Source organism: Harpia harpyja, chromosome 13, assembly GCF_026419915.1.
Source record: "Harpia harpyja isolate bHarHar1 chromosome 13, bHarHar1 primary haplotype, whole genome shotgun sequence".
In the NCBI taxonomy this organism is placed as follows: Eukaryota; Metazoa; Chordata; class Aves; order Accipitriformes; family Accipitridae; genus Harpia; species Harpia harpyja.
The window spans coordinates 14,046,707-14,069,826 of NC_068952.1; the positions used below are offsets into that span (position 1 = coordinate 14,046,707).

Consider the following 23,120-nt stretch of genomic DNA (forward strand, 5'->3'; position numbering starts at 1 on the left):
TGCATGTCACTGATAGATTAAAAGAAAATCTTTCTGAGGGTTTTAAGCATGCTGCTAACTGATTGGTTTTTCCCGTGTCAGTTTACCTCAGACTTTTAGGGTAGCTTTGGTATAAGGAGAGGTGTTTGACCATAAGGAAGCAGGTGGGTGAATGATGTGTCTGTGCCTCCCTGTTCAGGAACCAGGGCACTGTGCTGACTTCCATCCCAGCGGAGCAGTGGTTGCGATAGGAACACACTCGGGCAGGTAAACACCTTTCGACTGCGTTGTGATGATTGTGATCGTTGAAAGTTTAAAGGAGACAATTTGATACTACGTATCTTATCTATTGGAATTTATTTGCTTTTTATTCTTTTTGCTTGAGGTTACGTAGCCTAAAAAGCTTGGGGGAAGGGGATGGATCTTTCTTACATGGGTTAGATGAAGACAGAAGGATTGACTGTTGTTAGGCTGTTCTGGTTTTTTAACTACTCTTTCGTGAAAGCCCAGATCTTGGTTTTTGTTTTTTTTTTAACTATTTTTTTTGCAGGGGTTTCCATGAGCACTCCTTATTGGCTTTACCAAGTATCGTTTATTTTAATAATGTGTGTGTATGTTACGTTAGTTAATAAGACAGGTACAGTACAGATCTTCCTCTTTCCCAAATCAAACAGACTTGCAATCTTTTAAATTGACGTGGAGAGGCAAGTGAACAGGCTAGTATTTTGATTTTTGGGTAAGACAGAGTTTGACATGGCACATTGCTGCAATGAAGTCCTATTGAGCTGTTCATATTCTTCCTGAAATTGTTGCGTATTTGAAAGCTATCAAAACACAAACCGAATCTTTTAACTCAGGCGTCTTTCAGTAGTGGAAAAAATTTGTTTTAACTCATAGTGAAACTCTGGCTTGGTATCACCTCCCAAGAAAGGAGTCTCATGCAATGGATTTTTAGCAAGTACCAATTAAAAGAAAAAACAGGATATTCATAGCATTAGAAAGGTGAGAGGAGCAGATATTAAATCTATTAGGATTTTTATTCTGTTTTTCAGTTCTACCTCATGGTTGACAACTAGATGATAAAATAATGCATAGTGCTTGTAAGAAAATGTGGATTTTTTTTTTGTGTTTAATTCGCCTCTAGAAATTTTTTTATGTGTAACCTCATGCCTAAAAACCATTTAAAGTTTGGTTTTTAGAAACCTTTGAGCATGTGCAATACCCTTAAACTTTCCTGGAAAAATGAAATGTTAAATACTTCTTAGGGAATTTCCTTTTCCAAGATGAAGATGCAGTCTGCACTTAATTCATTAGGTATAATATCAGGCTAGAAAACCTAGTTTACCTTCCTAAGAAAAATCTTGCTGAGCTCTTGTATATTTGGTTTCCACATTGTACTTTTCCATTTTTTCATCTCTTTCTAATTATAGCATTAAATTGAACAAGTGTTTCTACCTTCATTAAGCAGAGCACAAGATACTGGCCTAATAGTACTTGAAATAGGGAAAAAGACATTTTTGAAATTATATCAAAGCACAATCAAGGCATATTGAGCAGCCAAAGCATTCAGTCTGTTGTTTGCTTTTGCTTTACTTTTTTTTTTTCCTCCTTCCCAGACCATTTAACATTACTTTTTGAGTTCAGCACTTTTCAGTTTAAATTCTTATTTTTAAATTACTTGAGGCAACCAGTTTATACTATGTTGGATAAGTTTATGATGGCGGCCTTGGGGCTTTTTTGTTTGATTTTTTTTTACCCTGTTCTTGGAACTAAGCAGTTATATTTTCACCATTATATTTTACTGCGTTCTGATTGCATGATTCAGTGATAGGCTTGAGATATACAAATGAAACTGAATTTAAATGAGCCCTGGTAAGTAGACAAGTGTACGAGAAATAAATGGAATTGTGAATCAAGATAAACAGACCAGTTTTAAATTTACTGCCTAACCAGCGACATCATGCAGTGCTTTCTGTGCCAGATAATCCAGTCCGAGGGAGTTATTTCCCAAGGAATGAGGGCTCCATGATATATCTCGATTAACATAGGAGAAAATAATCTCAGACCCATAACAAGTCATTTAATAACTTGATTCATAGCCCAGAATGCTTAAAGCAAATATTAAATGAGTCTAATCTGTTTAGGACTCAATAAACACAAACCTTGGATGTGTCTATGTGTTGCTGTTCTAGTGCTGCTCTGCTTCCAGTATGGAGGTCAGTAAGACAGAGGTAGGGAATGGAGCATTAAGAAAGTTGGGTTTGATGGTTGAAATTGTGACATCTGAAGAAAACTGAAATTTCTACCTCTCTTCCCATTCTTGTCTGTTGTTTCACAGCGGTGTGTTTTTATCAGGCCAACATGTCATGGTCTTGGTGTGTTTTTCACATACCACTTCCTATGATTAGTATTTCGGTATCATTTCCCTTTTTGGGCTGTCTGCAAATGGTCTGCTGCAGGTTTTGTTACTGCTTCTTTAAATACCTGCTGTGTGCCTGATCATCAATTGTCTGGGATTAAGCCTGGTTTGGAGAGAACTAATACTTTTTGTGGATCCTGCTGTTTGCTGGAAATGCACAGGTGGAAAACTAAAAAGGGCTGGCAATCAGAAATCCTACCAGAAAAGTGGGTTTTTCAAGGCACTATACAGATCCTTTTGCCATGCTGCCACTGGTGTTATTTGCAGGGAAGTAGACCTTTCTGTGACTAATCATGTAGACTATCTTGAGTGCTGTGCATATGAGTACTCAAAAGCACTGCAGAAAAAAAGACAAGATTCTTAAAAAAAACACTAACATTATTAAGAAAACTGAAGGCTAAAGGACAAGACCAGCATAAGCCAGAGCCACAAGGAGGTAAATCAGTCAATAGCGCTATTGAGCATTATACCAGTTCAGCATCTGTTGTGGTATTAAGATGAAGAAGCCTAAATATCCCAGGGAACCAGTCTTGTAAGATGGATTGGTTTGTTCACCCTGATTAATGCCTTGCAGGTTCAACATTCAGTATTACCTAAACGTGGGAATTGCAAGTGTAAGTGCAAAAATATACTACTACTACTATGGAATACTATTTCCCTGGTGATTTAATCAGAAAAGATCTACATTCACAAGTGTGAATTATCAATAATAAATTTCTGTCACGGGTCAGAATTTGTTTTCCAGAAGAGAGTCGTTTAAGGGGTTTTGTTTCTAAAAACATGGTTTTTTATATAGGTTATTAGTATTTTTTTAAAGCAAAGGAATGGGAAGACAAGAAACAGATGAAAAGGGCAAAAGTTCTGTCTTGTTTACGTGAACTCACAAACAAGTTAAGCATGTTATCTTTGGTAATAATTGGGAGAAAAATGAATAAAAATCAGAGAAAGTGAAAGAACCACTATCTTACAGCTGGGATACCATTCATCCATTTATTTCATCCGATCTACAGATCAGAAGTTCACTTGGCAGCCAAGCTTTGCATTTCACAGCTCTTAGGACTTCTTCAGGGTCAGCTGCCATTTGCATGTTGCATACCTTGGTCTTGGAAGGAAGATCGGAAACACAGTCTCAAGGTGGACCCCAGCTGTTTGCGAGAAGGGCCTGTGTGGGGCATGCCAATGAACTGCTGCAGCTGCTAAACTGAAGACACATTTCATGGAGAAGGGCTTTTTTGCTGGCAGTTGCAGTGTTTGCCATGGCATTGGGAGAGCTTGGAAGATTGAAGAGAGCACGTCTCTTTACAACTCATGGAAGCATCAAGAAACAGCTGAACTAGATGTGACCAGTGCTTCCTTTCTTAAATTATTATCAAAATTATCATGGTGCACTGACTCTTTCCAAGGTCAGCTAAGATTGCTGCTAGTATGTCCTCTGCAGAAGAATTTCTTGAGAAGGACTGGTGTCACAAAATGCTGTCTCCTAATGCCAAATGAAGTTCAGTGTGCGCTCTTAAGAGCAGCAGCAGTTTTGCATTGTGTTTGATACCAAACAATACCACCTCTGTGCTTTCAGTAAAATAGGGGGGGGTTGAATGTTTTCCTGGTTGCATTTTAGGCTTTGGGTATTTTTCATTTTACATACTATTAACTGGAGGATTACCTGGTTCAGGTAACAGCCTCAAAGGACCAACCAAAAGAGCCAGTGTCAGGACCAGCATCAAGAGGCATGTCCTTGCGGCAGAAGCCTCCCTGCCCTGCCCTGGTTGTGTATTTTGGGACATGGAGGGTTCAGCTCTCCCCTTGGCTGTCTAGCAGAAGCGCTGTGCAGCATGGGCACCTGCAGGAGGGCATGGGAAGGGTGTACACACCCGCTTTGTGGAAGAAGGCTGCTTTTGGCTGTTACTGTGCTGATCATCAGGTTTTATATCCAGGCACTGCAATTACGCTGCTCAGAATAAACAAACAGGTATCAGGCTGTGTCGTCTTGCTAGATAAATAGATTTTACAGTATACTGCCTAAGTTTTCTGGTAAAGCAAAAAGTCTTCCTATCTCCTGTTTTGCTGGCTGTGCACAAGAGGTGTGTTGCCCACCGGGGCTGAAGCAGTGAGGAGCCTCCAGCCTGTGCTGGATTCAGGAAGACACAAAATGAGAATGAGACAGTGGGGCATTGGCCTTCAGACCAGCTTCTTGTGTTGCTTGAAAACCAGATGATTTCAACTCAGTGATACCTCCATGTGTGTTTTTCACCATTCTGTTGTTGTCCCATCAGGATGTACTTTTAGAGCAGTTTTGCTGTCATGGTGGGGTGATTGTTTTTCTTTCTGTGGTGGCAAAATGGCATAGGTACCCTCTCTCTTCCCCCCTGCCAAACCGTTTTGTGGTCTTGGTTGTTCGGGGTTTTTTTGATTTATTTTTGTTTGTTCTTTAATATCCACACCCCTGTCAGGGTTATCACCCAGGTAACATCTTAGTGAAGCATTTGGCAGGGCCAAAGGGGCGCACAGTTTGAACTAAATAGCAGAATAGGAACTTGTAACTCCTAATGCGTTCAGAGAACCAGCAAAGCTTCAGTGTGTAGATTGGAAATCAAAAGTCCACTTTCAGCAGAGCATTACAGAAGAGAAACTGGGAGCATGGTTTCTACTGCTGTCCAGTGCAAACATATTAGCTGTTTTCCACTGGTTGCATCTGTCTTGCACACAGATTATTCAGCAGTCCATGGAATGTGGGGCTGGGGGCGGGGGGCGGGTTGTGTGTATGTCATTTAATTTCTTTCATGTGGTTCTCTAACCACAAGCTGGTTTTAAGTCACTGGACCAGGTCACTTTCCAGATACCTAGCTACTGGACACTGGATCAGCATGAGCTGGAATCTGATCTCCATCCATAGAAAGCAGCGATGTACGCTGTTGTTCCTGGAGTTTATTTTAGGTCATATAAGTTTGTTATGAAATAAACGGTCCTAGCTTTAGCACTGTTCCACTGAGTTCACTATGAGACAGCGGGTGGAATTGCCTTACTCATTTTCCCTGTGTATGAACTCACCATTTGCCACTAGGGATGGAAACCTGGCTGTGGCATATGCACACGGTTGTGAGATCAGAAGTTTGGAGCAAAGAAATTAAATTCTGTGTACAGCTTTAATGTATTTAGCCATGTTGACACCTTGTGTTTTCATGATACATGTGTATGTATTTATATTTTTATTAGATTTTCATTGTCTTTGTTTTGCTAATGTTCACTGTATTTAGGAGTTAGGTGGGCATCAGAACCATTGCAGAAGGCTCAGGTTCTGCTGATCTTGCCTGTCTTGCTGTCAGTGGCCATTTTGGTGTACGGGCCACTGAGTTTTTGTGAGCTTCTCTGAGCTTTTTACATGTGCCTCGTAACTAACACTGCAGTCTGAAAGTTATTGTTAAATAATAAAAAATGCAATTAATTACCTTAGTTATAAATTGTCCAAGCAGGAAATAAAAAAAAAAAAAACCACGCTAGGTTATGAACCATCAAATTTCCGTAGATGGTTATTCCTTCTTACTTTGATAAAATTATTCATAGAAATGGAAAGGACTGAGGGGAAAATACCAAATTAGAATATATTTGTGCTTAAAATGAGTGTGGAAATGTTTTCCACTCCCTACTACTACTTCTATTTTTATTTTTTTTAACTTTGCTTCATACAAATGGAATGATCAGGTTTTGTATCAAAGCTGTTCTTCAAAATGGGTAAGAAGTAGTAGATCAAAATTCAGCTGTAGCCTTAAGGCTTCAGGATGATAAGGTGCAGTCATATTAGCTATCTGGTGGCAAGTTTATCATCTAGTAGATATTTTGGTGATTACTGCAGTGTTCAAGGAGGGGGAAAAAATTGGGCTGTATTTAGAATCTTTCATATATTCTTCACGGAAACTTGTATTGCTTTGTGAACCAGAAAAGCGTTCCATTAAAAACAGACGTTTGCTGTGCTGCTTTTGAGGCGCTAGCATGAGAAGGTGAAGGCAGGCAGTGATTATTGCTCCTTTGCTTGTTTTTTTGTTTAGTGGAAGCCATACTTACTGGAATTCTCTCTGTAGGTGGTTTGTTTTGGATGCAGAAACAAGGGATCTGGTTTCAATACACACTGATGGCAACGAACAGCTCTCAGTGATGCGCTACTCAGTAGGTAGGCAGACTTGTACGTTCAGAATAATTGCTGATAAATGAGATGTCTGTTCTGTTAAACTGTCTTAAACTACTCCCCAGTCACTAGAAAAGGCAGAGCTTTGAAAAAAATCATTTAAGATGCTTAATATATAACTGAATACTTGGTTACAGATTTGTTTGTGTATGCTAAATCTTGGAGTTTTGTAACTGCAAAGTTACAGTCACCTTTCCCAGCCTTTCCTTCATGTTGATCTGTACTGTTACAATAAAAGTTATCTTTGCTCCCAGAAAAACTAAAATTTCTCAACTAAATAGTTGGCAGGTTAACAGAAAAGGCTGTAAAAAGCTTAGTGTTTCAGTAATATTTTAATATACTACTTAGTTAAATTTCAAGTTTATTAATACAAAACCATAAAACCAAACAGGTCTGTCTGAAACTCAGAGCTGTTTGCTCAGTATTTGCTATGGGTTTACATGGTGTCCAAGCCAGTATTGAGTCTCCTCTTCAGATGTGACATGACAGACCATCAGAGGCTGAATTCTCTCTGTTAAAACTGGATGGAAGAACACCCTCGTAAATCTGTTTCTTGTTTGCTTTTGGATAACATGCCATGTCAGTGGGCAAAATGTTCGTCTGCTGCTGCCACATCTGCCAAGCGCAGCAATGTATTTCAAAGCACTGATGTTCATTGACACTACAGAGGCATTTGATCATGATTCAGGGCAACTCTTGTCCATGTAATTTTTTTAAAATCGAGACAACACAGGTTGGAAAACTGCTTGTAATGTTTGAATGCTCCACTTGTCATTTAGACCTTATTTGGTGCTGATTTATATGCAACTCCACCCCCTGCCCTGCCTCCCCCCCCCCCCCCAGCTAAACTAACTATAGAGTAAATACTGTTATGCATTTTTTGTGATCCACAAAACTCAAGCCTGCCTGCTGTTGACAATTTCCAGAAATCCAGTGCAATCTGAGGATTTATACCCTGTCCCTTGGACACTTACTTAAAAAAAGCAGAAGTGAAAGAACTTGCCCAAAAACCATGCCCACAAAGTAAACAGATACTGACTGAAAAACAACATAATGTAAACACTTACGTATCCTTAAGTACAATTAGTAAGCAGTAGTTTAATCGAGGCTATTGTCTTAGTGATAAATCTGAAATCATTAAAATTTGGAAAACAAATATTCTGTTAATTTATATCAAATATTTTGTGTTGTAGATGGCACCTTACTTGCAGTTGGATCCCATGACAACTTTATTTACCTCTACGTTGTAACAGAAAATGGAAGAAAGTATAGCAGATACGGAAAATGCACTGTAAGTTTTGGAGCAAATATAATCAGCAGTTCTTGCATTTTGATGTTATACGTACACCAAGGTGTTAAGCAGTGGAACTCTCTGCGTTGATGCTTTTCCTTTTTTAGTTTTGGTTATATGTTTTATGGGGTGTTTTTCAGCATTTGATTGATTTTAAACTTCGGTCTGATGGGAACTGCAACCGTTAGTGTTAGGTTGTCGTGGTTTAACCCCAGCCAGCAACTAAACACCACGCAGCCGCTCACTCACTCCCCCCCACCCAGTGGGATGGGGGAGAAAATCGGGAAAAGAAGCAAAACCCGTGGGTTGAGATAAGAACGGTTTAATAGGACAGAAAAGAAGAAACTAATAATGATGATGATAACACTAATAAAATGACAACAGTAATAATGAAAGGATTGGAATGTACAAATGATGCGCAGTGCAATTGCTCACCACCCGCCGACCGACACCCAGCCAGTCCCCCAGAGGCGATTCCCCACCCCCACTCCCCAGTTCCTATACTAGATGGGACGTCACATGGTATGGAATACACCTTTGGCCAGTTTGGGTCAGGTGCCCTGGCTGTGTCCTGTGCCAACTTCTTGTGCCCCTCCAGCTTTCTCGCTGGCTGGGCATGAGAAGCTGAAAAATCCTTGACTTTAGTCTAAACACTACTGAGCAACAACTGAAAACATCAGTGTTATCAACATTCTTCGCATACTGAACTCAAAACATAGCACTGTACCAGCTACTAGGAAGACAGTTAACTCTATCCCAGCTGAAACCAGGACATAGGTGAACACTTTTGCATCTAATATGGCTAATTTCTCAGACTATTGACTTTCTTTGAAATGGGAAATTAGCAGTAAGATGGAGAAATGCCTTGTACCTATATGCTGAAACTCTTGGGGAAAATATTACACTTGTGTGGGGGTATTTTCCCCCTATTGGTAAAGTACTCGTTGGACCAACATAACATTAGATGGTGGAATTTCTTTAGAATATGTAATTTTGGAGGTTGCAAATGTGCACTATTTTCAGCTGTAATTGTTACTACAAAATTTGGAATTGGGGGATATGTTAACAGTAAATTTCTAGCCCAGGGTAAATAAATCTAAGTGTAGCACAAGCAGTGGAGTTTATATTAGTCCTTATATGAGGTTGTCCCAGTGTTTAGTTAGATGTCTAACATCCTGGCCTTAAGTTCAGCTATCTCTTTAGGTTAGTAGGAATATTTACATAAAGAACATCTGAACCTTAATGCGATTTGCAAATGATATCATAAGAATAGGTTCACATTTGAAATGTGAAATGTTTTTTTTAAGGAGTGCATCCCCTGCTCAGAACACTTTTCGTATGTTTGTCACCAATTGCATTTAGTTTTAAAAATAAGAAAACTCCTAAAGCTGCTTTGTTAATTTGAAAATGGGAGGTAAGGGGACCATAAGGCTAACTTGTGGGAGTTTGGGGTTGTTTTTTTTTTTTTATTATTTCTAAGATTTTTTTTTTTTTCCCCTGCAACCTTTGATGCAAGACTTGCAGTGGAAACTGTTAGGGGGAAAACAAACAGGCATTAACCAGTCCTTTAGTGACATGTATGATGTCTTTGAGAGATTTCTCAATCATTTTTGATTTGGCTGAGGATGCCCCACACTGCTAGCGCATGGGGGTCCAGAGCAGCCTGTGTCCAGCTGCTGCCAGGGGCACAGGGCTGCAGGGGTGGTCAGCAGCTCTGGGTTTGCCCCACACCTACAGTGTGCAGGCTGGCAGGGACAGCTCGGCGCTGGCATGGGATGCAGCTAGGAGGGAAGTCTGTTGGGTATGCTGGGGACTCCTCAATGGCAGGGTTGCGGTGCAGGGTGGACCAGGGCATCTTACAGCACCTAAGCAGGGTGGTGACGGGCTTAGCCGACAGCACAACAGTCGCGAGACAAGAAATCAGGTCTGCAGCCTTCCCAGGGAGCTCAGGCAGTGGGGAAAGGGCTGAGCCTACAGGTAGGTCAGACTGGGAGCCTAGTGGGGCTGGTGGGGATGGCAGCAGATGGCTGCACCTCAGTACAGCATTTCACCCCATCACTTACTTTTTAATCATAAAAGATAAAATCACTTGGAGATGGCTAATCTTAACACACGTAATATTTAGCTTGCTATGTACTTCAAGGTCTCTGTGAGCTCTTTGAAGATGTATGAGATCATTTATTTCTGTATATCATATGTATTATGTATCAGGAGAGAGCATGTTGTAATTTAAACCAGCATCTGTATGTCTGTCTCTCTGCCTTGGCAGGAAAGGGGTTTGTAAAAATAGGGATGGGAGAAATGAGCATTGTTATACTCCGGCAGAAGCGTTAAGGCTTCAAAGCAGATTTCTGTTAACCATTTTTTTCAGTCGAGTGACTGTGTGTAGAGGCCAAAATTAGCAACCTGGTTTCTGTCGGGGCTGAGCTCCCCTGACCCTTCCAGCTTGCGCAGAAGGCAGCAGCGTGTTAGCTGACCAGAGCGCGCTGCGAGGCTGCCGATCCGGTTTCATGTGCCCTGCACCTCCCCTCTGCTGCCTGCCAGCATGCTGGCGGGTCGATACCAGCTTGATACTAAGCAGGGAGACACCCAGGCGTGCTCGGGACCTGGAGCACTCTCCTGGCCGGTGCTTAGGTGCTGGCACTGCATCCTTCTGGCGTTCTTGTGTCATTCAGTAGCCTCGCGGATGACCTCCAAGTAGTATGACTCAGTCCTCCTGGTAGTCAACTTCTGATTGTTTCTTCCAACTTGAATAAATTATTTGAATACTTTCAGAAGGATTTTATCTACTGAACCAGCATCAGCTTGTGCATAAGGGCTGTATGCCCACTGTTACATTTAAATCCCCTTTCAGTCACGACCAGGCTTTCTGCTGCTGCCAGAGAGGCGAGTCTCTGACCTGTGAACGTGTTTCCACAATGAGGGATGGTGTTGGTTGTGATCAGAAGGAATTTCAGATGAGCTGAAACAACCGTTTCGACTAGTGCAGCTGTTTTTTGAGGGCTCCAGCTATGCAGACAGCAATGTGAAGGTATGGGCTGGGGTATGAACTTCCAGCATGTCAGCAGCTCCAGGGTAGCTGGCACTGTCTCTGTTTGCCTTACATCAGAGATATCTGTTAGCAAAAGAGAAGTGTTGGGCGTTTACCGAGGGGGCTGTGGGGTGAAAGCCACACAGGCAGCCACCCTGAAGTATTTGATCCACTGGACTTAACCTGAAATAATTAGCGTGCCAATCCTATAGGCTGTGGGTCTTTGTACCCTTGCACCACTTAAATCTGAAACAGATGAACATTGCCAATGAAGGAGAGGGTTTCCATTTAGTTAGATAGTTTTATTAGCCAGTGATAATATGAGTAATTATGTTCATTGTATAGAAAGGTACAGAAAAGGAGAGAGTAAAATGTTGCCCTATCAGTGGGCAGCTACCAAAGAAAGATTTTAATAGAAAATGGGATCATCCTATTGAAAATACTACGACAATGTTTTGTTCCAGTTCATTGTTCAGTGATCACTTGCCTGAAGGGATTTTGCAGCATGGAGCCCCCTGGCCAACTGCTTTGTTCCCCCCCCCCCCTCCCCCCCCGCTGCCCCCAGGAATTTTAACAGCTGCCAAATGTCTGGCAGGATTTAGTAAATGACTGACCAGTTCTTTTCCATGTTGGAGTTCGTTTGCAAATTTGAAGACTTGGAAAATAACGGGGGGGGGGGGGGGGGGGGGGGAGAAAATCCTAGCCAACTGCACTTTTTTTTGTTTGTTTGTTTCCCAAAATACCAAGTTTGCATGTTGATACCGTGTATCCCATCCATGACTGCAAAGCAGTTATGTCAATACACAGTTCCTCTGCTTGAAGCAGAGACCAGTTCATAAGTAAATAAATCTTAAAGGCTAGCTTTTCTCCTAAATGTTTTTTGCAGTCTCTCACAGAGGACCTGGGGAGAGGGAGACAGAAATGGCGTATTTCTACATGTAATTCTGGAAGCAATCAGCACCTCTTGGAGCTCTCTATAGAGGGAGTTGGTGTGGTGGGTGGTGCGGCAACCAGTGCAGTGCTCCAGCATGGCCCTGGCACGGTGGGTGCAGGCTGGGCCAAGAGACCTTGGGGGGGTGCTGAGGGATGCCATCTTCATAATGCCCACTGAGAGAGGGAGGTGAATTGGCATCTGTCAGTCAAGAAAGTGGTGTTTTGTTGCCTGGCAGAATGACTAAGAAGGGGAGAAAATGGATGGTCTTACAAGGGGAAGAGGAGCAGTAAGAAGAAATGGAAGGGTGGAGGAAGAAGAGAGTGACATGGACGTCACTTATTAATTTCCTAGCCTTTCCTCTACAGAGAAATAATTTATTCCTACCTTATACAAATGTGTGGCTTCTCTGGAGCCTCTCATAGCTTTATTATTACTATTATTATTATTACTACCAGCAAAAAAGCTCGTGCACAGGAAGAATATTCTGACCAGCTGCATTTAGCTTCTCCCTCGAAAACAAAGGTGGGTGTTTAGCCCTCAGTGTGCTCTTGATGGTGATACCTAAGCAATTGGGCCAAAGTGTTTTGATGCTTATATAGATGACCCTGTGCCTATAGGGAAAACTTCTTTCGAAGTTGGCACTAACATGCATGCAGTGTAAGAAGCACAGCAGAAACTTTCAAAAAGCTTACGAGGGTATTCTTGTAACACCAGTCCTTGATCTTGTAGTTTTACATGGTGGTTGTTAACTGAGGTATCCTAAGTTTTTTAGGATGAGCAAAGGTTATTTGAATGTGCGTGCATTTAATGGAAATTATTTTGAATGGATAGAGAAATAAAATAGAGTCCTATCTGTCACTTTTCTGTTGGGATCTAAAAATGATCCTGTGCAAGTTACTTGCCTTTCTCAATTAGTAGCAATGCGAGTTCATCCATATTTTAGCAATGTAACTTCTAGGAATAAGTCATTCTGGGGTCTAAGAGGGACACGGTTTACAAGTGAAGAATCCACCATGCGGTGGGAGAGGCACGATGCCCAGCCTGCATTTGTTTAGCAAGTGTGGCACTGTGGAGTAAGGAGCCTTTAAAGGAGCACAAGTGAATTGCAGCAGACCTGGGGTGGGTGGAGAGGTGCTTTTTTGCTGTTAGCTGTCACATCTGTATGTGCAACTTCTGCTTGCGTTTGAATTAAAAGTAAGCGTTTCACATTGGTGTTACTGCATTCTTCTCCAGGGACATTCCAGCTATATTACACACCTTGACTGGTCCCCGGACAACAAGTATATAATGTCAAACTCAGGAGACTATGAAATACTATACTGTAAGTATGAAATTAGATACACTGGAAACAGAAGTATGTATTAGCGGTCAGAAAATTTAGAAGAGTGTGTTTGATCAGGACTGTACAAAATGCTTACTGACAAAGGAACCAATTTGAACTCGTGTAACCTGATATCTTGATGTTATTCAGAGCTGTGTATTACCTAATGGCACTGCCAAATATAGCTTACTTCTTTACAAGGTCATAAATCAGTTTAACAGCATAGAATTTACAGAACAAGTGGCGCTATGTTTTGATGTTGGCCCAAAGTTCTGTAGATTGAAAATAATATATACAGTTGTCTAATTAGTGTCAACAATACCAGTTGTTTTCAGGGAATAAAATCAGTGGGTCTGTGCCACTGTTCTGCTCTGGGGTTTCTTTTTTTAAACTTTATCTTGGCTGGTGGTGTTGAAAATTAAGCAAAGCAATAATACTACTTTAATGAGTTAGTGGTAATAATGGTTTTGTGTTTGTCTTTTTTAATATGTGAAAATATGAATTTAATATATAGTGGTTATGTCGAAAGTTCAACTTGCATAGTGCATATCAGTCTGTTTTTAAATACTTTTTTGTATTCTTGTCTTCCTGTAGCTTTAACTAGATCCAAGAGGATTGTAGTTCTCTTCCTGTACAGGCAAGAAGAGCCAGCAGTTTAAATATCTGTCACCTTAACATGTTTTTTCTGCCTGTCACAACTTAGGTTTCAAACCTGGATAGTGCAATATCTCAATCTACCAAAAGGAAATGTTGGTGCTTATAATTGCCTGTATAGGGAAGCAAAGAGCTGTGACCCATTAGTACTGGGCTGGTGTATTGAAAGATGGACAATCTTTCCTTTCCTAGTTAGAAGTTGAAAAGCAGTCTAAGGCTCCTCTGGCAATAGTTGCTCACTGTTTTAAAAGCAGGGCTTCCTGAATGATTGATTGAATTTTAACACATCAGTGAAGCTGGTAGGAAGGAGAAATTATTCTATTACAGACTGTATTAAAGCATTTTGTAGAGTAGGTGGCAGGGCACCCAAGCTGCAGGGAAGTGTTTTTGAGGTATGCTGATCTAAAGAGGGAAATGAGAGGTAAATGTGACTTCGAGTATCTGGAATTTGATGAAAGTACTGGTCTGTCTTTGCCTCTACAATGGGATTCCAGATTCTTTTTAAGATTTATTTATTTACTGTCTTAGCACCTTCAAAGGGCACATATGTAAATATAATTTTATATGGCATAACTCATCGTTCACTTTTTTTACAGGGGACATTCCAAGTGGCTGTAAGCTAATCAGGAATCGTTCTGACTGTAAGGATATAGATTGGACGACATACACTTGTGTGCTAGGCTTCCAGGTGTTTGGTAAGCACCATTTAACTTGCTTTTAAGTTATTCACGCTGTGCTTTTGTGTTTTATTTTGCTTCAATGTGTCGTTAGAAGTACGCTGTTAATGATTATTGAGGATGGTGCTGAGATGACAGACCAAAGAGACTGACTGCAGCACTTGTTTGTGATACAGAGCACTGGATGCTCTATAGACAACGTAAAATTGATTTCTCTTTCGTCTTGAAGTTTGGGATTTGATTTTTCTGCTGTCATTTTAGGCTACCAGTTTTGGAGGCACTGAAGCAAAAAGCTGATATTTTAAAGTGCTCATATGGCACATGTGCATTCTCCTTTGCTCACCTTGTTTTGGGATAGGAACAAGACTATGTGAGTGTAGGTTATAGTTCATGACTTAAAATCATGACAGCACTTTGATACCTGTAGTCAAAGGTGAATAATATGCACTGCTTCTAAAGAGTAAAAATGCTTTAAAGATTAAACAGATTCTTTACCTAGTAGTTTATCTTTAAAATGTACAGAAAAATTTACAAAGCTGCAGATCTGATTTTAACAGGGCAGTTTGAGACTGTGGCCAAACAGTTCAAAGTGCTTTTGCTGAAGGCAGCTCTGTTGGCCATAAATGAGGAGCCCTTCTGTGAGGGGTTAAAAAGTATGGTTCGGCCTGTCAGTGTTGTAAAACCAAGTTGTGTGAGCAGGATGCTGCATGTCTCATTTCTGCTGAGATTAGATACCTCTGTTCTTCATGTTGTTGGAAACATTAAAAGCAGGTAAATCAGCACTTTCTTTAGAGGTGAGGGTTAGGTCTACAATCTTTTCTTCACAGCTACTAGGAGTTCAACTTTGAATATCAGTTTATATGCAGGGTAGAAAAAAATCAGTTAAGTCTGAGTGCTTCTGTAGCTTCTGACACCTATCCGTGCATATTTTAGAACTGTCATGTGCCTAATGAGCAAGTAGCCTTAATTGATTGCAGTTGATCTGTGGGCTAACACTGACACTGTGTGGCATATTGGTTGGGTGGAGGGCATTTGGTGCTTTATAACCAGGCTTGATTTCCTTTGTGGGTACCAAAGATCTGAGGCAGAGCAGGAAAAATAAAGGGGTCAGAGAAGGAAGCTGACTGGTTGATAAACTGCATAAATATTTTTTAATTGTTTGGAGCTTGAGGTAGGTAGCAGAAATAAACAGGAGCATGCTGTTTCTGGAGCTGAATACTGTTGCTTATTGCTAGTTTGATGAAAATATTGACTCTCATTAGCCTGAGGACTGTGAACTGGATTGTGTACATGTTTGTTTTTATTCAGTCTGTCTGGGTGAAGTAGAGACTGGATGGCTGTTTCCTCCTGATGCTCTGTGCGTGTAAGCCTAGGCTGACAAGGAATTGGTCCACAGCAGTCATTTCCTCAGTGTCTTTGCTACTGCGACTGAAATAATAGTGCAACACAAATGCCTTTTTTAAAATGGAGTATCAGAAGATTCAGGAGATGCTAGAGAAAGTGAAAAGCAAAACTCTGATGCTAATATGATGTCTTTCTCCAGGAGCAATGAAAACACTTTGTAAGGACTGAATATTCCTTCTGGAATAGCCTTGGAGCTGAAGGCATTTTACATTTTATGCAGAGTACTTAAATGTACCAGAAAGGTGGAGGTAACAGACGGTGGCTCTGTTGCTACTGAATTTCATTTGGTAGTAGAGCAGGCAGAATAAGGGGAGCAGCTCTCTGAATTCCAGCGCTTTCCCAGAAGTGTCCTTTACTCGTGACCTAAGGAGATGAGGTGTGGGAGTGCAGAGTTTGGTTTCACATCTAGACCATTGGCTTTGTCTTTTTAACAGCTGTTGGATAGAAGTGGCCGGGGCCAGGCTGGAGATGAGCAGCTCCCATAATGACTGTTTTGAGAAGCCTTTTTACTTTTTGTTTTTAAAAAGTGGATGTCTGTTGATCCTCTCTGCATTCCCTTTTGGATTAATACAAACTTTAACCACTCTGGGTTAAGTTTAATTAGTCTCAAAAGCTCTCAAAATCTTCAGTGTGCCAGAGGACCTGGGAATGAAGTAGATAAAGCAGATAATGTGATGTTATTCTGGGGCAGAACAGAATATATTTAAACTTCCTAGCCAAGATTCATCATGCCTTGATTTTATATTGTCTGGTAGTCTGACACCCTTTGCAGAATCTTAAAATTATGGCTAGGTCTCAGACAAAGGCAAGTATTTTCCCATTAAATCAGACAGTGCATCTAAGCCAATCTAGCAGATATCTGCTGCCCAAAGGAGAAGTCTGGCTTTGACGTGAGGGTCAGCTGGCTCAGGGATTCAAACAAGCCGGGGGCTGCTCACTTTAAAGTTCAGGAGAGAGGGTTAAGTTTATGGGATTTGGGCTTTGGGGGTATGTGTTTTACTAATTTAGCTCTGTGGATAGTGTGTCCGTAGGCTCAGGCATTGCACTGTTGTCAGCAGAAGAAAGAGGATAGAAATGCATGGTTCAGATGAGAATAGCATCGCTCCTTTTTGGCAGTTGATATTACTATATTGGCTCAGCACTATCATCAGTCTGCACTCCGAGCACTTGGAAGTCACTCTCTCATTTACTGCACATTTCCCACACTTTCGTCTGAGCAGATTCTTTTGAGAGGCTTACCGCTGGCTAGCAGAATTTATTAAAATTGAAGTGCTGCTGTCGTGCCTAATAACAAAGTCCTATTATTTTCTATTTTTTGCTATTTTTACAGTTATTAAGAACTAAGAATTTGGTCATATTAATGTCTTGTTTTTTCCATATTTGCCTGATGCATCGAAAGCAAATCCTGCTGTCTTATGACAACAGGTTGTCTTGCCTTTCGAGCTGCTAAAGAAATTGGTGAACACAAAAGATGTTCAGTAAGAGATGCAATCTTGAATATTAGTCTTTTTAATCTTAAATTAAAAAGAAGAGGAGATAGCATAGCTGTTTGGCATAGTCTGCCTAAGGTGATAGCTCAAACTTCAGGAAACTGCTTTGAAGTTCATTTATTACTCCCACCTGATAACCGTATTTTATACATAGAATGCAGGAGAAAGTTAAAATTCATTGATTTTGAGCTACTTGAAAATTATTAAGTAGTATATATTTTTCAGATTAATTTCATTGATGTGAGAGTGCTAAAATGTTTCTGAATACTTTCCTTAGCATTTCATATCTTTATTTAGTAAATTACCTACAGTGTAGCTTATTGGCATTGTAACAAGCTTAACAAGCTGCCTTTGTTATTCTTCAGAGAAAATAAAGTTCTTACTCCACCCACTGAAGAATGGAAAAAACCAACTTTAAAGTTAAATGCTATTTGCTATTTTGCTTAAAAACAAGAAGAGATAGTGTGGGAGTTTGAAAAAGATAAGGCGATTCTAAGTTGGTGTTTTGTGCTATATAAAATAGTAGACAGCACATGTTTTTTATTTTACCAAAGTCAGTGATTGTAACAGAGGAAGAAGATATTTTCCTATCTGATAATGAACATCCCTCTCACTCCATCAGACACACAGTTTTTCAGGGTCAGGGGTGAAATTTGAGGGCGGGAAATCCCTCCTAACTCCTGAACTAATCAGAAACCCAAGTCTGAGCTGTAAAAATATGGTATCTTTGGCATAAATTAGCATCTTATAAGCCCTTGCTTACCTTTTGTTCAGCTTTTCTTGCAGATGTGAATCATCAGTTTTGTTATGGGAATCTCTAGGGTCTTTGTTTTTTAATAAAAATACAGCCTCCCCCTCCCCAATTTGTTCAGTGCTTTTTATCCAGGCAATGTTGTTATTCTTTTGTCTAGACATATCTGTGTCACTTTTTTCACTTAAAAACATATTGAATTGTACTTAAGCACTTGACAGCTCTTACATCTATGAGGCTCATACAGGCTGGGTTTCTGTGCAAAGTATCATAAATCAGTTGCCTCCTTTGAATCATGCAAATACTAAGATTTAAAATAAAACCAAACGAAATCTCTGCATAATGTACAATACCTGGGCTTGTTCCATGTTTCAGCATGAGTCTTGCTTTCAAAACATTTCTGCATGAATAAAAGTGTTAAATTAAGAGTTGCCAGTTTTAGCAGCAAACTTAATCTTAAGATAAGCTTTAAACAAGACAGGTTTTGAACAGGAAACATATATTAAGCCTGAGAGGTTATCCTGGCTGAGGCTGAGGGTTTGGGGGAACGGGGTGGAGTACCACCATTAGGCTAGCAAAATATTAATGACATTTAATGTAATGCATATTCCATTTTCCAGTTGAATGTCTGTCTTACCTTTTGTTAAGCTTGCCTTTTCTCACAGCTTTATAGATCTTGTTTTTGTTTATGGTTTGTCTTTCAATTTGTTTCTAAAACTACCATCACTAAATATCTGCTCTACTCTCTCCTAGGAGTTTGGCCCGAAGGATCAGATGGGACAGACATAAATGCCCTTGTCAGATCCCATAACCGGAAAGTGATAGCAGTTGCTGATGATTTTTGTAAGGTCCATCTCTTTCAGTATCCCTGTTCCAAGCCAAAGGTAAGTCTAGACCAGTCTAGTCTATGTGCTTGTTTGCATTGCATGAAGCTTTCCTTGCCAGACACCTGCTTCCAGCTTGGTTGTTTGGAACCTGGCAGCCAAACAGCTCATTTATATCTGAGAACAGTGCTAGAGACAAAAGCATGGTTTTCCCCATTAAGTTTATATGTAAAATAGAAAATATAAAATAATATAAAATACAAAATAATATACCTAAAAGCAAAGTGGCAATAGTTCTCCTTAAGTTCTGGAGCAGAGGCTTGACACTTTCTGTTCATTGGCCTTGGTGTTAGGTCCATTACTTTTTGCATAAGGATCTAAATCTGTCCCAAGTTACAAGCCTTAAGAAGAAGGGATGTATTGGGGGGGGGGGAACCTAATATAAATACAGTTTTTTACTCTTAATGTGAATAAAGAGCTCTCTCGAAGGGCTAAGCAAAAATAGTAGTAGTTTTAGATTTTGGTATCGTGTGCTCTTCTAGTCAAGCATGTGATTTATCTTTCTGCTTGTTTTCAATAGGCTCCAAGTCACAAATACAGCGCTCACAGTAGTCATGTGACAAATGTCAGCTTCACCCATAGCGATGGCCACTTGATTTCAACTGGAGGGAAAGACATGAGTATTATTCAATGGAAACTTGTGGAGAAAGTTACTCTACCACAAAATGACATTGTTGTAGACATCAGTGCAACCAAAGTGCCCATCTCTGCCAGTGAAAATGCTGTACAGTCTCCTGCACCTCTCCCACAGCCTTTTAACGAAATGAACCAAAACGAAAGTGTAACTGGCAGCTCTCCGGCTTCTTTGGAGAGCAACTTGGAGCAGTCTGCGGAGGCCAGCGAAGAGCAGAGTGAGGAGCAAAGCGAGGGGAGCAGCCTGGATCCTGCCGAGCCAGGCTGTGAGGAGCCCTCCAACGAGATGAGCGAGGAGCACAGCGAATCCACAGTCACTGAAGAGCAGCAAGATAACTCACCGGTGTCTTAATGCTCCCAGCTCAGGCGGTTGTTATTTTCCCTTGGTGTGCGTGCTTTCATTACAGGGTGAGGGTTCAAATAGGGAAAAGTAGCTGAGATTCATGACCACTCCAGCTTTTGAGTTTCAGTGAGATTTTTAGTCTGAGCTTCAGTTCAATGTGTGGAACCATCCTAAGGGCCTGTCTTGATGGTCTGTGTCAAGATCTGGTCACGGTTAGTAGTGGACATTACCATAGATCCATTTCAGTTCTGAAATCGCTGTCAGGAAGTGGCATGAAATGTATACTGGAAAAAAGGTTAGCTCTGAGAATTAGCTGAAGTAGACCACCTTAACTATGTGAAAGTGCTTTCTGAAAGAACTAAGCTGATGGGAAGCACTGAGCTGTTCCAGCTGGGGAGTACTGTGCTGCTTTTTCCAGGTGCGAAGACAAACAAACCAACCAAAAAGCTCTTTGTAGGGCTGTTTTCCTTTGTTTTTTCTTAATGAGAAAGATAGAGGAGAAACAATGTAATGATGCCACGTGCATGGCGATGCCTTCTTGATCTAACATATATGCAATTTTCTAACACTACTAATTCCTAGTGGAGTCTGGATGTGTTCGCAGTTGGTCTGCTCTGGGTGCTGCTAGTTCTAAGGCAAATCCTGTCAAGGAACAGTGTCAGCTGTTCCATTTTCACAGACTATTTAGTATCAGACTAACCAAATACTGGCGCGTTTCACTTTTCATGACCTGAAAGTTGATTTAAACTGTAAGATGTAATTGTCTCTTCAAAGAATTGCTTGCCTAGAGAGACTGAAACTTTAAGAGAGTCTTTACAGTGACTTTGATGTGAACAGCAGAGGAAGCGTGGCAAGAACACAGAAGTCAGACAGGCTCCAAAGTTAAACTTTAACCCTTCAAGCAGAACTTGCTCCATCCCTAGTAGGAGAAATATAAATACAGTTAACTTAAATTATTAAATTGGTGCTTAGGATTAGTATATTAAGTTGATAATTTTTTTTTCTGAATTTTTAGAGGTAACTCTAAGAATCATTAAACTGCAATCTCTACCCACCCCCGCAGGCTCCTTTAGCAGTTGTGATATAAGCATACAGTAATTTAGATGATGATGTGATTTTTTTTTTTTTTTTTCCTCTAGACTTGCTGATCTATTGTTTTTGTGATTTTTTGTTTCCACCCCTCCCTGGGTTGCTCTAAGCCATGCAGCTTTCATGTGGCTGTACCTGGCCAGTTACAGGATATCTTGGCATTTGTTATGCATTTGGAAAGTACTTTTTTTACAAAGTTTGTTGGATAGCTACATTTTTTTCTTAAGTGCATACATTTCCTACTTTAAAAAGATATAGATTTACTGACAGATATCCATTTCCTATGTACTTGTTGATATTTTGATTACATAGAATTTTCTTTTTTAACTTGCTGCATTGTGCTGGTATTTTAGTTCTTAGTTAGAATATCATGTTTAGAAACTTTGGATGAGTTCATAAGTCTTAATTGTGCAAGCGTTTACGTGATTGTGCCATTCCAAAGTGCATCAAAACTGTCATTCCCTTACTAGTATCTTCTCAGGAGAAATGCTACAGATCAGGTATTTAGTCATCATTTGGAAAGATAAAAACAAATGGACTCCCAAAGGACATTTAGAACATTTATATATAAAATATATAAATATATATATATACACACATATATATATAAAAAAATATCCTCTTGTTTACAACAGTTCCAGAAAACCTCAAAGTAGTTCCCTTCAGATGGAGGGGGATATGAATTCCAAGCAACCCATCTGTTTAAACTGTGCTCTGTACATAGAGTTTTACTGGAGAGCTCTAGTATGCCTGACTTGCAAATTTGCCAAAAAGCAGCAATGGAAGATAAAGGTCAGCTCATCAAAGTTCTTGGTTCCAAATGAGGAATATGCTGTAGTTTTAGAAAATAACCTTAATAAAGGAGAAAGGATTTTAGAGTTAATGAGGCACAGAGCTCTCTCTGTCATTTTTATGAACTCCACATAAACAACACTTTTTTTTTTTTTTTTTTTTTTTTGGAACATCTGTCACCTGGGGTTGCCATGTAAAGTGAGAGTTATAGTTGTGATATTCTTGTGTTTGTAGTTCAGAAGACTCTACTAATATGCAAAAAGCCTTACAGCTTTCAATTGCTGGCAACTACTGTTTAACAAATAATTAAATCTGTGATAATGGATGGAAATGGGTGGGATTATGTAACTGTAGATGTTTTAGAAAAATAATTGTGAATGAATTATGACTAAGAGTGTTCCATGTGAAGATGTTTGAGCCATTTCTATCTATCATGCATTCCTGTCTCAAGGCAGAAAATTTTGAAGATTTAAAAAAAAAATAAAATCATCAAAATAATACATTGCAGTGTCTTTCTCCATATCTCTTCTGGTTTCTTCTGTATATAAAGTGGATGCTGTGATGACCGTTGCAATGTCTGGGTCTGTGATTTTGGAAGAACCTTTTTGACTTGTGCTTTTTTTTGATAACCTCCCAGACTGCCTAAAAATAAGCTGATTCAGCATCGTGAATAATGCTGGCACTCCTAAATATTGGTCTTGTTTACTTTTGTATGTTTATGACATTTCCCTTTTTCATTTTTGATTAATAGCCTACTAGCATTATCCAGCTGTAGCTAATTGATGGGCAGCAGGGGATTACAAATAGGTATTTGTCCTGATGCAAAATGCAGTCTACCTTCCAGGGTTCTGCCAGAAGCTTTCTTCTGGAAGTCATGCGAAAAAAGTACAAGCTTATTTTGGATGTAACATGTTAAATACCATGATGCTTCTACATTCCTGATAGTCTCTGTCCAATTGCAGATGCAGAAGGTCACAATATGCTTAATACATTCCTTGTGAAAGATTCTCAGTCTTTTAAAAGACTTTGAATCATCTCCATTTCTTGCAGCTGGTTTCTGTCCTTCACAAAAGGGGAGGGTGGGGTAGAGAAGAAACCTGCAAGATAGACAAATACCTCATGTTTATCCTCACTTAAAAAAAAAAAAAAACCAGCAAAAAAAACATCATTGCCACCCCCTGAGGTTGACTGGAAACCTCAATGACTCTTCTTTTCCACCAAATTGTCAAGAGAATGCTGCTGTTCTAACTT

The 23,120-nt window shown here is 40.0% G+C and overlaps 1 protein-coding gene across 6 annotated transcripts in view; it reads left to right on the forward strand.

Moving 5' to 3' along the window:
- Positions 1-22,369, forward strand: part of EML4 (EMAP like 4) — a 169,510-nt gene extending 147,141 nt beyond the window's left edge. For all 6 annotated transcript variants that reach the window (XM_052806814.1, XM_052806812.1, XM_052806813.1 and 3 more), the window contains 7 exons: positions 179-246; positions 6,472-6,560; positions 7,769-7,866; positions 13,065-13,152; positions 14,403-14,501; positions 18,882-19,012; positions 19,533-22,369. In XM_052806814.1, the coding sequence (XP_052662774.1) occupies positions 179-246; positions 6,472-6,560; positions 7,769-7,866; positions 13,065-13,152; positions 14,403-14,501; positions 18,882-19,012; positions 19,533-19,997 (1,038 nt within the window). In that variant the 3' untranslated portion in view covers positions 19,998-22,369. The remainder of the gene's footprint in view (positions 1-178; positions 247-6,471; positions 6,561-7,768; positions 7,867-13,064; positions 13,153-14,402; positions 14,502-18,881; positions 19,013-19,532) is intronic.
- The last annotated feature ends 751 nt before the right edge of the window (positions 22,370-23,120 follow it).